The sequence below is a fragment of the Canis aureus genome, chromosome 22 (genome assembly GCF_053574225.1).
Source record: "Canis aureus isolate CA01 chromosome 22, VMU_Caureus_v.1.0, whole genome shotgun sequence".
Taxonomy (NCBI): domain Eukaryota; kingdom Metazoa; phylum Chordata; class Mammalia; order Carnivora; family Canidae; genus Canis; species Canis aureus.
In genome coordinates, this window is record NC_135632.1 from 24952442 (window position 1) to 24967277 (window position 14836).

Consider the following 14836-nt stretch of genomic DNA (forward strand, 5'->3'; position numbering starts at 1 on the left):
TTCAAAGGTGGAACAATCTACACTCCCATAAGCAGACTGTGAGTTCCTCTGGCTTCAAATTCTTGGTAACCCATATTATCTTCATATTTAGGGATCTGATGTATTCCTTATGCCTACATTTATACGCATGTGCACATATCAGGATTCTTAGGGAAAAACAGAACTTTATTAAAGAGTAGAATCTGCTTTAGAACTTCCCAGAGAGCAATATGTGGGTACTTTAAAATTTTTGACAGCCTAGCTTTAATTTATTGGGTTATTTTTAAATTATTCAAACAAAAAGAATAATGGTAAGGAAAATTATATGGGAAAAGTACAAAACAGCCAGTAGTATTATCCTATTACCATAGTCACTTTAAAAATATGCAAAATATACTCACTTGGCAATTATTAGTTGCCTTAACCAAATTGAAAGATTTAAAAAATGAATTCACTATTGGCTTATTTTACACTATATGTATATATTTTCCAAATATTGTTAATCCTATACTGGTGTTTCAGTGGGCCTGGGTTAGACTACACATAAATAAAAATGAACAGAATAAGCTTCCAGTCAGACTTGCTTTTATTTTAGAACTTGTCTCTTGTTCCATTGAAATTCCCAAGAACAGCTCTGGTCAAATAGAATATTCATGTTTTTCCATAATTCTTTTCCCCAGCAAAAATCAAGTACATATAAAGCAAAGCATGCTAAAATGTAAAACAAATGATCACAGCACAAAACAGCCATTCATAAAATTAGCCTCATCTCACTTTTTTCTTTCTCACGAATTCCATTATTTTCCAAGTGTTCTGGTAAACAGTAAGCATTCTGGTAGCAGCTTGCCAGGGGGATTTCACAGGGCGCTCAGGGCTGGATCCACCATGAGGGTTGTAGCAGAATTGAAGAGATGAACATGAGTTTCTCATTCTATGAAGAGATAGGAGACTTTCCTAGGAAATTCTAACTCTGACTGCTTTTGTTTCAACTGCCCAATTTGAGATGTAGATGTGATGAAAATTATGATAAAAATATTCTCTAAGCAGATATATCATCAGAATTGCTGTCTGAACTGTACAGAGCTGTCAAGAAAAAAAATTCAGTTAACTTTTCCTGGTCATTTTTCCCAATTCTCAGAAGAAATGAAATCATTCCTAGTTTCTCAGTTCTGCTTGTTGGTGTCTTCACTCAAAAGTCTCCCTTTCAGACTTGAAACAGCACAAATTTAGCACATTACTAGCCAATTGGTTTCATGAAAAAATTTCTGCCCCTCACCACTCTACTTCTAACAGATGATTTATAGTTTCTGGCTAGAACCACATGGAGTCACACATTGCCAACAGAGCAATCTTCCTTTTTTTGCTATGATCATCTTGTGTCCTCACCATCTGCAAAACATAAAAACATTAATGTTCTTAATGTCACTGGATTTGTTTAAAATGTTCCCTCTAGACTCGACTCCTCTTTGCCACATATGAAATGAACACACATAGTTTTGCCATTTTCAATAGTCAAAATAAAAGGGTGATGTGATAATAGATACAAATGAGCAACATATAAGTAGAACTACAGATACGCTTCTTCCTGGGGAAATGTTGGTACATTCATCATCTGAAATTCCACACTTAGTACATTCAGTGTTATTGATTTGAACTAGAAGGAATGTGCAGAGCTAGGACTCTGCTTAGAATCCTTTTAATCTTCATTTTTAGCATTAATTTCTAGGACAACATTCCTTCCTCTCCTATTCTTCATCCCCTTTCATCCCTAACCACCCTCATGTGAACTTTTGCTTCTAGCATCAGCACCTACTATTCTTAGGAGGACTGGTGTCCGGCCACTGAAGTGGCTTGTCTTCAGACATTTGTTACATATCCATCTCAAAGGAAAACAATCATGTACTCTTGCCTTGCATATTTTAAAGTTAACATCTAATTATTTTTTCATAATGAGTTTAAGTATTTGAAAAGGATGTAATTTGTGACATATTTTAAAAGCTCACATTTAGAAATAGAGCTGTCACATTTTTAAAAATTTACCTAATAGAATCTAAATAGCACAGTGATTTGACAGCACCATTTTCTATTTAAAGTATATGTAAATATGCTCATGGTTCAAAGTCAGATGTTTTGTAGTGTTCATTTTTCTCCTTAAACATGTACTTCCATTCCACTTCCCCATAGAATTTCATTTAACTGTAATATATTTAAATGCTTTAAAATCTTTTATTGGTTGCCTAATTATAATCCTCCACAGCAAAAAATATATTTTAATGCATGTCTTTTTATTTCCCAAGGCTATAACCTTCTATGTGTTAACATTTTTTTTTCTGATGGATTACCATTACAATTTATCAGAAGAGCATATATATTTTATATGTTATTATTTATATTATATAAATTTTGGTTATTCTTTCAAAACAAAAAGTAAAAGTTTTATTGGAAATGCATTTCTTCTTGAGATGGGTAGTTTATCCCTATTGTTTTTACTTACTATTACAATTTATTGTTAGCATGAGGCAGAGTTTAATATTAATTCTATTAATATTTATTGTTATAGATTTAAGCACTGATAAATATTGTTGATGGGTTTTGAAGGAGTTTTACTATAGCAATACCAAACAATTCTTTGAATTCTGAGTTATGTGCCAAAAACTGCCCACTAATCTTTCAAAAGCTTTTATTTACAAAAGATTATGTTACCCGGTGATTGGATGACAATTCCTCACTTCTGGGAAATGTACCTGAAAACACTTCACAAACTTATTGAATGGCTATTAATAATACCAGTTACTCTTTCACTTAGAAGTATGGTGTTTAACCTAGGAAACTAAAATATGACTGGAAATTTTTAATATTGCTAAATAAAGCACACTTCACAAGTATGCTATTACTAAATTTTTTTTTATAAAATAATAATGTGTTTTACATATTTTTTCTTCAGAATTTTTAAACTCCAACTTAGCTTATTCACTTAATGGGACATATCCCATATAGCCTAATTGGTGGAACTAGTCCTTAAAGTAAAACCAATCCACACCTCTTTCAGTTGGAAGATCTGGTCTTCCAACTGTAAGTATGTTACTGAGGGTCTCTGTGATGATGTCTTACTTATGATTCCACTCTAAGATAGGTAAATGGTTAAGGCTTTTGCTGTGATTTTTTTTGACCTAATGAAACAATGCTCGCTCTCCATTGGTACTTCACTTATAGGCTCTTTGCTTTGTTCTCAAGGATTTTTCACTTTAAAAAGATGTATCTTTTGTGAAAAGTCAGGTAATGGAACAGGCCAGATTACTAAATGAAACTTATCATAACTCCTACCATCCTCACTCTATAGTATACCTGAATTCAGATCATCCAAACATGAGTTCAAATACATTTCTAACAATACATTTCTTTCTTAACAGAAACATGTACAGGATGGGAAAAACCTGAAGCCTTACTGGGCTTAAAGGAGACCTACAGATCCAGTATTTAAAATGACTCCTTGTTTGACAACATGCTCCCAACTCCCTATCCTGTGCCTTCCTGGGAGGGTTTACATTTGGGCAAAGCACATAATCAGATTTAGAATGGCTGAGAAAGGGAAACTTAGCTGGCTCAGTTGGAAGAAGATGCAACTCTTGATCTTGGGGTTGTGAGTTTGAGCCCCATGTTGGTTGTAAAGATTACTTAAAAATAAAATCTTTTAAAAAAGGATGGCTGAGAGGTATGTCATTTTTTTTTTTTTTTGCATGAAGTGAGGGGCTTTTGTAAAAGAGGATGCTGAAAAGGAGACCCTCCATGATTCCTCAGATAGAGACATTCTCTAGAATGTTTTTAGATTTTAGTTTTTAGAAATTTAGATGTAGTTTTTAGAAATCTATGCACTAGGAAGTCTTTGTGTGTCCCTTAGTATGAAAAACACTGGCCTTGCCCAAGCTCCTCATTACACAAACAAGAAAATTGAAGACCAAGGCAATCAGGTGACTATTTGAGATCACAAAGCTAGTTAGTGACAGAACCAAAATTAGCATCTAGATCTCCTCATTCCCAGTCTGGCATTCTTTCCACCATGGCCATCAACTCTAATGCCATTTTGTCATCATAACCATCATCATCACCATCACCATCATCATAATTTTAAATAATAGCTAACATGTATTAAGTTTTCACTCAATGCAAAGTGTGTGCTGTTTGAAGCACTTTATATTCAAATCACATTACCCTACAATGTAGGCTCTACTATTATGCCCATTTTACAGCTAGAGAAATGGAAGCTCAGAAAAGCAAAGTAATGTGCCTAAGATCACATGACCAGTAACTGCACAAATTGGAGCCAAATCCATGTCCCCATCCAGTGATCCTTGGATTCAGTCTTTCAACTACTATTTCCCAAAGTGGTTTCTATAGAACACGAGCCCAAAAAGATGCCCCCTGATACAATGATTCTGTGGTCATAGTGGTTTGACCATAGCCCCTCTCTCAGAATCACAATAAACTTTAGCCCAATAAAGTCATTGAGAAGTCCTGCAAAAATCATGCCTATTTATCAGTGTTTTACAGGAAAAATTTTTTCTCCCGATTACCTAATATTTAGTGAAAGGATTTCCTTTTTTTTTTAAAGATTTTATTTATTTATTCATGAAAGACAGAGAAAGAGAGAGAGAGAGAGAGAGAGAGAGAGGCAGAGGGAGAAGCAGGCTCCATGCAGGGAGCCTGACATGGGACTCGATCCTGGGTCTCCAGGATCAGGCCCTGGGCTGAAGGCAATGCTAAGCTGCTGAGCCACCCAGGCTGCCCCAAGGACTTCTACTAAAGGAGACTAATTTAGGCTCAATATTTGTAACACTAGGTCAGTGGTTCTCAAACTCTAGCCTGCATCAGAATCATCTGGAGGACCCCAACCCCAGAGTTTCTGATTCAGCAAGTCTTTGGCAGGATTCAAGGATCTGCATTTCCAGTGACTTCCTAGATGATGCTGATGTTGATGGTCCAGGGACCACACTTTGAGAAATATTGAACTTGATGTTAAAAAAATAAAGACTAAGAAATAAGCCCTAAATTGGCATAATGGGAAAAGGAATACACTTATGCTTTTTAAAACTCCAGATTAAAACCTTGCAAATGTACATTATAATGAGCAAAATAATCTATATGTTAAGTAGATGGATACAATCAAAACATTAGAAAAATGAGGTAAAAAGAAAAGCCCATTCTCTTTGAAAAAACAAGATAAGCACAGCAAAGATAAGTATGTAAGGGCTGATCATTCTTCACAATGGATTTTTATTTTTAATTGTCAAATATATTACCAGACTTAGATCATTCATGTAACATAATACTAGCTGATTATGTACCAAACAAGGTGTGCATTTGACCTTCATATGTATTATCTCCAGCCTTTCAAAAAACCAGATAAAGATTTTTTTCAGATAAAGATTTGTCTTGTTTCATAGATTAACTTTAAATTGAATTTGTGTTCTAGAAACATAATACAATATAAATCTTTGTGACAAAATGGTACTGAACTAGATACTGTGAATATTCTTTAGTAAGACACTTAGATGTCTACAGCTTCTTATCTGTAAAAAGATACAGGACACCTCAGTGGTTTCTAAAGTCATTCTAGTTTCAAATTCTAATCCCACATGATTCCAAGAAAGAAGCCAAACTGACATTTCTTGAAGAGACTCAGACTGACTTCATGGAACAGAGCTGGCCAAATGTCACCAAATTAAGTTGCTGTCTAGAACTCTCAGAAGGCAATGAGTAAGGACATGATCAACTTCAAGATGTAGGATATACAATTAAGTAGAAAAATGGTGAAAACTTCTGGAGGAAAGAAATCATGAAGAATAATAACAATCAAGAAAGTTCTCAGTAATGCTCACTTGGTAATCTTCTTTGAGTTACCAACCTTATCATTTTCAGCAGCAACCTCACCTTGAAATACCTAACAAGACTAATTCAATTGAAATTTATAGCAGTGTTTTTCTTTTTTTTTTTTTTTTTTTTTTTTTTTAGCAGTGTTTTTCAAACTTGTATGCACACTGGAATTGCTCTGGGGTTTCAAAAACAATGAATGCCTATGTCTCACTGACAGAGAATATGACTTAAGGGATGTGGAGTGTGGGTTGGACTATGGAATCATCAACAAATACCCAGGTCATTATAATGCATAGACAACTTGATCAATACTGATTTATAGGGTTCTTTCCCGTGTATGTTGTTAATTATATCGCCTGAAATGGATTGCATTGTGTCTCCCCAATTTCATATGCCTTAAGGATGGAGATATAATCTGATAAAAAGTGATGCCCTTAGAAGAGGAAGGGACACCAGGACTGTCTCCACTATGTGAAAACAGAGCAAGAAGATGGCTGTCTGCAAGCCAGAAAGAGAGTTCTCATTAGAAACCAAATTTGTTGGTCCCTTGATCTTGGACTTCTCAGCCTTCAGAACCATGAGAAAATAAATTACTGTCTTTAAGCCCCTCAATCTATGGCTTGAGGTGACTAGGATATCCCCTCCTAACACCCACCCTTTTCTATCTCAGATCTATTTCCTTCCTCCGATATTGGGAAAGCACACTGAATTAGGAGTTGCCAGACCAGGGCCTAGTTTCAGAAAGGCACTAAACCTATTTGAGCTTCCGTTTCTCCATCCAAATAGAAGGGTATGAATTCCTGTCTCCTACACAGGGTTTTGGAGGGAACTCAATGGGATCATGTACATGAAATTACCTTACAGACAGTATGGCTCTGTACATGGGTGAGCTGCAGCTGGTACCTGCCACTTTGTTTTACTCAACCACCCTCCCTTTTGAATCCCCTTCTTGATTTCCCTTTGGGGTTCCCTCAGCCATCTGGTCCTCAGTGATTTGGCCTCACCCCAACTCCCTGGTTCTCCCACCACTGCTTTCCTTTAGCCCATGCCTGTTAGCAACAAATCCTCTTAGTTTTCCTTTATCTGGAAATATCTTTCTTTTGTTTTCATTCCAGAGGGCTATGCACATTGGATATAAAATTTTGTGTTCTAAGTTCTTTGATTCTGGGATGTGAAAGAAAAAAATGTTTCACTGTCTTTCAGCTTCCAAGGTTTGTTTGTTTGTTTGTTTATATTTATTTTTAACTTCCATGGTTTCTGATGAGAAATTTACCATCATTTGAAGAGTTGTTCTTTTCTTTTGTAATATGCAGATTTTTCTCTAGCTGCTTCAAAATTTTTATCTTTTGTTTTCAGCTGTTAATGATGTGTCTTGAGTGGGGTTTTAAAATATGTAGAGTTATATTTTCTGCTAGTTTGGGAATTTTTTTGTCCATGATTGAGAGTCCAAGGCTGATGCAGCTCCCATAATTAGAATTAGAGGATCCCCTGCTCCAGTTCTCTTCCTCTGGGGCTACCCCTACATGCTGGCAAGCAGGACCTCTCTTTCTAGTTCCTCTGGCCAGAAAAACAGAGTTTTTCTTTAATTTTAGTTAGCTAGCCTTCCACTCAGATGCAAACTGTGCCCACCTTCAGAGCAAAACAGTGCACAAAACAGTGAGAAGAGAGGCACCTGGGTGGTTCAATTGGTTAAGTGTCTATCTTTGGCTCAGGTCATTATCTTGGGGTTCTAGGATTAAGCCCCACATTGGGCTCCCTGCTCAGCAGGGACCCTACTTCTTCCTTTCCCTCTGCCTCTCCTCCTGCTTGTGCACTTTCTCTGTCAAATAAATAAATGAAATCTTAAACAAAACAAAACAAAACAGGAGAGGAAAGAGAGGGAAAAATGGGCATTTCTACCACCACCTCTGACAAACAGGAGCTCCTTTTCCTAGTTCTTCTGCCCAGAAATATGAGGTTTCCACTGAATTTTATCTTCCTGCCCCACTGCCATCAAACAACTCCAGGACTGAGATCTGCCCTCAGGACAAAGCTACAAAAGAAAACAGAAAAGGAAATGGGAAACTTCACAATATATCTACTTTTTATTTTCAGAGCTCTTTGGGGAATTGCCTTTTTTTGTCTTCTCCACAGTTTCCAGTTGTGATCAGTGCAAGAGAGACAGTATGGGCTTAGTCCATCTTGAGGCTAAAGTAGGCTTAGTCCATCTTGATTGGAACCAGATACTTCATTGTATTTTTATTTGATTTTCCTTTTCTTACATTTCTCTTCCCTCTCTATATTTTTCTATATTTTCTCTATCCTCATCTCTCCTATTTTCCATCATTTTTCTGATTTTGTTCAGTGTCTATATATTTGTTATATCTATACTTATATCTAATATTGTATAGGTGTACATATGAAGTACTGATACATACTACATATTTATATAGTATCGTACATATATGCTGCATGCATATATGGTATTTTATTATATAATCATACCTAAATTTATTTATCATACCTGCTATTGGGTATTTTTGTTTCTACTTCAGGGCTACTAAAAATAGTGCCATTATGAACATTCTAGTACATGATTTTTGGTGAATATATATTTTTCTGTTGGGCATATACATTAGAGTAAATTTGCTAGTTAAAGTGTATGCTTACTTCCAGCTTTAGTAGACACGCAAGAATATTAATTTTAAAATAATTTCCCATATAGTTTTGGTACACAGCAAAAATTATGAATAGTTGCTCTGGTGCCTACTATAGTTTCATTCTCCATCTTCCATTTTTCCCTTTAGCTGTAGGTCCTGAACCATCTCCTCACATAGCCTAAGAAGCTGCTCTCAGCCTCCAAAGAAATCTCAAAACCACAGGCACCAGCTAGAAGCTCACATCTCAGAGCAGGCAAGCCAGGGTTGCTAAGGGAGAAGGTAGACCTTCAAACCCTGGAGGCTTGTTGCATAGCTCCTCACTCACATTTTGCACAAGATATCTGGGGCTCTGTTTGCTTACTCAGGACCTGTGTGGTCCTTGTTCTCATCCTTCTCCTGTCTCTATTCCCTGACCTCACACTGAGTATTTACAACTATTTCCAGTTCTGGTTTTGTCAACATCATTGACTCCCTTTTTTGCCTTTCTAGAGTTATATATTGTTTGCTTCCTCATTGTGGGAACCTCCTGCAGCCCTAAGCTTCTCTATCTTGTCATTTCTACCTGTCCCAGTGAGTTCTCCTTGCTCATCCTTGCTCATCTTCCACCAGGGGAAAAATCCAAACAAAGGTACTTCAGGGGCTTCAATTCTATTGTACCCAAGGTTACCTTTTTTATCTTGTTGTTTACCATCTGCTAGAGCTGGCATTTCTTCTGAATGTGCCTCTTCCTTATCGTTCATCACCAGTTCTCCAGTTGAAAAGAGCATGTATAACTTCTGGATCAAATCAATAGCGGTGTCAGAACCATTACTAGGATTGTTCCCTAATACAAAGGAATGATGCTCCTGGGAACCAAATTCACCAAACAGCTCACTGTTTCCTGTCTCTATTTTATACACCTCAGGAATAAGGCTGAGGTGACAGAGAAAAGAGATGAAAAATATGTTAGCCAAGCCCCTTGCAGAATTAAATGTAAACACAGGATATAGAATAGCAGATATAGAATAGCAATCAACTTTATGCATGTGATTGGAACAGTCCAAGTGTAGTTTGTAGATGAAATCTGACTCAGGCAACTTTTTAACATTCCAAAGAGAAATCATAGCATTTTATCAGTGGTTTAGGACTCCAAAGCAAAATTATGTTCAGCACTGAATTTTTATTGAGTACTTATGGTTGTACTTTGCAAAATCAAACATAAAAGAATCCTTCCTATCAGTCTTCATATGAGTTCTGTTTTTCAAATGGCAAATATTTTTGCTGCTTTTGCATTTTTTCTTTTTGTTTTTCTTCTGCTGTAAAATTGTTATATCTAACATTTGATGTTATAAGTTTTCTGTTATGGCAGTACCCAATATTAGTGGTGTTATATTAGGTATTAATAGGAGTCTCTCTTTTTTTTCATAAAAGCAACAGAAATGGAAACATGGCTCTTTCCAATATGGGTGCTATTCTATCTGCTATTAACTCCAGATCTGTGCAGTCTTCACAAACCAAGAGTATTTAACAGACACACAAACACATACCCTATATCCCAACCAAACTTGCATCCTGAAAACTAAAGCGCCATTCATTTCAAATTATTTTTGGAAGGACTGCTTCCAGCTGTAGTATTACCCAAACTGTGAATTTGTCAACTCACACTACAGTGTTTCCTGAGCCAACGTTCTCTGGGTTGGGAGAGGTGATGTTAACACACTTGGGTCTGAGATCTGCAGGGGGATATTTGTTGATGGCACCTGGAGAAAGAGTGGGCTGGTTAATCTAAAATTTACCATTTTATATTCTATCGCCCAAAGTCAGTCCATCTTTTCCTGTGGTTGGAAGTGTTTTTAAGAACAAATTAATTTATAAGGCATTCAACAAAGTAGGCACCCTCTGACATTGCAATACCTCATTGGCAAAGTCAGTAAGATATAGCAGTGATTGAGCCTAAAATTGTCAAGCTCTGTATGTCACCGACTTGTGATACAATTCAAGGACATCTCTCAATCCCTTCTAACATCTGTTTCTCTCCCTCTAAAAGGAAAATCTTTCCAGAAGACACACTGAGCTACTGAAATTGTCTGACCTATTTATCTTAGGGTTGGAAGAAGGCAAGTGACAAGCCTGCTACTGTATATGAATCCTGAATTCCAAGATTCCTGAGGGTTACAAACCTGGGGCTTTTGAGAGGCAGCAAATCTGCATCTCTGCTATTCTCTGATAAACTTGCAGGAGCTGCAGATAACTATTCAATGTGGCCTCTGCCTCATTTTTAATCCCAGCACAGGCCAGGATTTGCTTGATGCTGAAAGCTCTTGGATATACTACTATACCCATGTCTAAAATTGCAACACATGGACAGAGGCTGCGGCAGTCATTATCAAAGCCTCACCATAAAAAGACACCCTTAGAACCCTACTTGGCTATGCCTGAGCTAGTTATCTGGGACAGAGGCTCTAGAAGAGATTCATGTCCATGGCTCAAAAGAATTAAAGTCATAACCAAAGGTAATTTACAATAAAAGAGAAAACAGAAGTCATTGGAGTAAATAGAGGGTATTGGTAGTAGGATATTACTGATTACAGCAGTATCCTTCCTTCCTTCCTTAAGAGTATAGGAATTGAAATATAGTTTAAAGAACAGGAGCACAGCTCTGGGGTCAAAATGCATACAGCTGAGTCTAGAATTTGCCAACTATTAAACTATAAGCTTTTGAACAATTTATTTTTTTAAAGATTATTTATTTATTTATTTATTTATTTATTTATTTATTTATTTATGATAGAGAGAGAGAGAGAGGGAGAGAGGGAGAGAGAGAGAGGCAGATACACAGGAGGAGGGAGAAGCAGGCTCCATGTTGGGAGCCTGATGCAGGACTCGATCCCAGGACTCTAGGATCGCGCCCTGGGCCAAAGGCAGACGCTAAACTGCTGAGCCACCCAGGGATCCCCTTGAACAATTTATTTAATGTCTCTGAGCCTTAGTTTCCTCACTTGTGAAATGGAGATATTAGTGCTTTTCTTTGAGGGCTATACTGATGATTCAATGATATAATCTATTTAAAGAATTCGTTACATGGTATCAAGTACATAGTAAACAGATTAGGGTTAAAAAAATACTTTTTACCTATATGGGGGTTTTCTGGCAAATACCTTGATAGTGCAGTATTAAAGTTCAAGGTCAATAAGACCTGATATTTTTCTCTGGTTTTCTCACTGCCTTCTTTTGACACCTGAGACTTTACCACTCTCCACTGAAGTAAGGAGTTATTAATAAGTCAGCTGGTGGATTGTACACAGAGACATTAAATCTATTGCAAAAGCAATAGAAGAGAAAAGGTTTAATGACTTACGTCTGATTAAATGAACAAATGGCTTGACAAACTTGGTGATATAGTTCAAATCTGGCTTGTGGGTTCGGCCAAGCTGGACTAAGTGATGATCCAGTGGGTGGCTGGCTAATTCTTCTAATTCCTTGTCATTGTGTATAGGACCAAAGGAAAACACAAATATAGTATAGCCCTGACACTTGGCTCTCAGAGCTACGTTTCTTAAGACTTCCTTTTCTAAGGGATTGGTTTCACCAGCAGATATAACAAAGATAACTTTGTTTTTCCTCAGGTTGGGAGTTCCTACAAAGACATTGTCAATTGTCCACTGCAGGGCATGGCCAATAAAAACATCTCCATTGAGCTGTTGAAAAGAGTCTTGGAGATGATGTTTCATTTGGTATATACTGTTGTAAGTAATCAAATCAAATTCCAGGTAGACAGGGCATTCTTCACTGTTTGGCATATAGCCTGGAGGAGAATAGCTCAGGACTGCAACTCTGTCTCCTAACATGGAGGTCAGTGGGTCTGGGGCAATGTGAAAGTAATCAAGCACTGAGATAAGAAAAGCTTTCACTTCCCTAAACTCATCATTTCCTATTCTTTGGGAAGCATCTATGAGGAAAGCCACATCCATGTAATATTCTTGAAGAGAGGTATCTCCAGGTATATTAATAACACCTGGTTCTTCTTTTCTGCCATGGTTTTCATGTCCTGCAATAGAATAGCTCAAGTCACTCTTTTTAGTAGAAGACTAAACTTGGAACTCCTAGCCAAGGATGACCAATACACATCATGTGATTTGCCATGGTTTATTCCCAAACCCACGGCAGACATCATAAATCAATTATAGTACTTGCTCCCAGATGCATTCTCCAAATATGTCTCCACACGCTGCATAGGAAACCATTGGCATTCGACAGGTGTTGTCATGTGAAAAGAAATGTATCTGCTAGCCTATCTCAGATCCTTGTCCAAGGGTTGATAGATCCTCTACTATTTTCATATGTAAGATGAGAGATATATAATATTTTTAGGGTACTCCACATGATCACAAAATTTGAAGTACACATTTACATGAAATCTAACTATTTATTTTGCAGTGACCCTAAGAGAAAAGTATATATGTCAGTCATATTGATTGGTGTCACAAACATATATAGCTTTATACACATGTTCAAAATATGTACTAAAGTGTGATGTTATGAGAACAAGTATAAATGTTGATTTTAGAAACCAAACTCTGTGTGAGACCTTAAATACTCTAAGATGTTAGTATTTAAAGTGCCAGTTTGCAAACAGTTTATCAGCCCAAGACAAAATAAGGAGCTTGCATCATGTTGTAAGTCTTTTACATTACTAAGCACACAATTTAATTCAGTTGACTATTTTTTTTTGTAGCAAAACTTTTTCAGTGAAGGAAATAGTGCCTTGATTTACATTCTGATGCTAATGTAATATCTTGCTATAGATCAGCACTTTAAGTATTTGCTCTAAGGCTCAGGGATCATAAAACCATATCCACAATGATGTGGGTGCTGACTGGTCAGTGAAGGCACAAGAGGAAATGCTAGTTCAGAAAAATAGGAAGTAGGTGGCCAATGTTCTTTCTTCTATGAAAGAAGTGTGTCTATAAACCTAATCAAGCAAGAAGTTGGTTTCTAACTGGCAAAAATTTATTGATACCCATTTGTGCTCAACCCCATTATTAATGCTTTATATTACTTTATTTACTCCTCACAACAATCCTCACAAATGATTCAATTAACCTGCATTAATGCCATAAAAGCTTAATAATAGAAATAGAATGCCAAAAACAATACCTTGGAGAATGTTATTAACAGGGCAAATGAGCTATTAGATGTTTGTAGCTTAAGTAACTGAATTTCTAGGGTAAACTTCACATTATCTTTTTTTTTTATCTATCATTAGAAATTTTGATGAATAAAAATTATATAAAAATTGTAAGGTGTACAATGTAGTGTTTTGATATCACTACACCTTGTGTAATAATTATGACAATCAAGCTAATATTATTGGATTTAATTTACTTAAAATTTTGTTTAGAATTTTTGCAGCTATGTTTATGAGGAATTTTGGTGTGTAGTTTCATTTTCATGTAGTCTTTGTCCAATTTTGCTATCATGGTAATCTAACCTTAAAGAATGAGCTAAAAAGAATTCCTTCCTCTTTAGTTTTCTGCATGTTTGTTTAGAATTGGCATTATTTCTTCCTTAGATGTTTTGTTGAATTGACCAGTAAAGTCATTTTGGCTTGGAGTTTTCTGTATGGGAAAATTTAAACTACAAAATCAATTTCTTTAATAGGTTTAGGGCTATTTAAATTACTTCTTGAATGAAGTCTGGTAATTTGTGATTTGCAAGAAATTTATCTATTTTACCTGAGCTAATTTACAGGCAAAAGTTATTTATCATATTCTATGATTATCTTTTTATTATCAGTGGAATATATTTCCTTTTTCATTCCTGATATTAGTATTCTTTTCTTTTTTTTTCCTGGTGAGCTAGACTATAGGTTTATTAATTTTTTGATATTCTCAAAGAAACAGCTTTTGGTTTTACTAATTTTCTCTTTTCTATTTCATTGAGTTCTACTTTAATTTTATTACTTCCTTTCTTTCGCTGCTTACCATGGGTTCTTCTTCTGATTTCTTTCTTTCTTTTTTTTTTTTTTTTTATTTATGATAGTCACAGAGAGAGAGAGAGGCAGAGACATAGGCAGAGGGAGAAGCAGGCTCCATGCACCGGGAGCCCGATGTGGGATTCGATCCCAGGTCTCCAGGATCGCGCCCTGGGTCAAAGGCAGGCGCCAAACCGCTGCGCCACCCAGGGATCCCTCTTCTTCTGATTTCTTAAGATGAAAGTTGAAGTTGAAGTCATTGATTTGAAAACTTTTTTTTTTTTTTTTTTTTTTTACCAACACAGGTATTTAATGCCTTCTAAGTACTGCATTAGTGGAATCTCAGAAATTCTGGTATATTATGATTTTATTTTCATTCATTTCAAAATATGTT

General features: G+C 36.2%; 1 protein-coding gene across 1 annotated transcript in view; it reads right to left on the minus strand.

Moving 5' to 3' along the window:
- Window positions 1-547: 547 nt before the first annotated feature.
- COL6A5 (collagen type VI alpha 5 chain) overlaps window positions 548-14836 on the minus strand; it is a 129855-nt gene continuing 115566 nt past the window's right edge. Inside the window, exons 38-41 of the mRNA XM_077865238.1 lie at window positions 11827-12516; window positions 10132-10228; window positions 9157-9401; window positions 548-1368 (exon numbers count right to left, since the gene is read on the minus strand). Coding sequence (XP_077721364.1) covers window positions 1349-1368; window positions 9157-9401; window positions 10132-10228; window positions 11827-12516 — 1052 coding nt within the window. The 3' untranslated portion in view covers window positions 548-1348. The remainder of the gene's footprint in view (window positions 1369-9156; window positions 9402-10131; window positions 10229-11826; window positions 12517-14836) is intronic.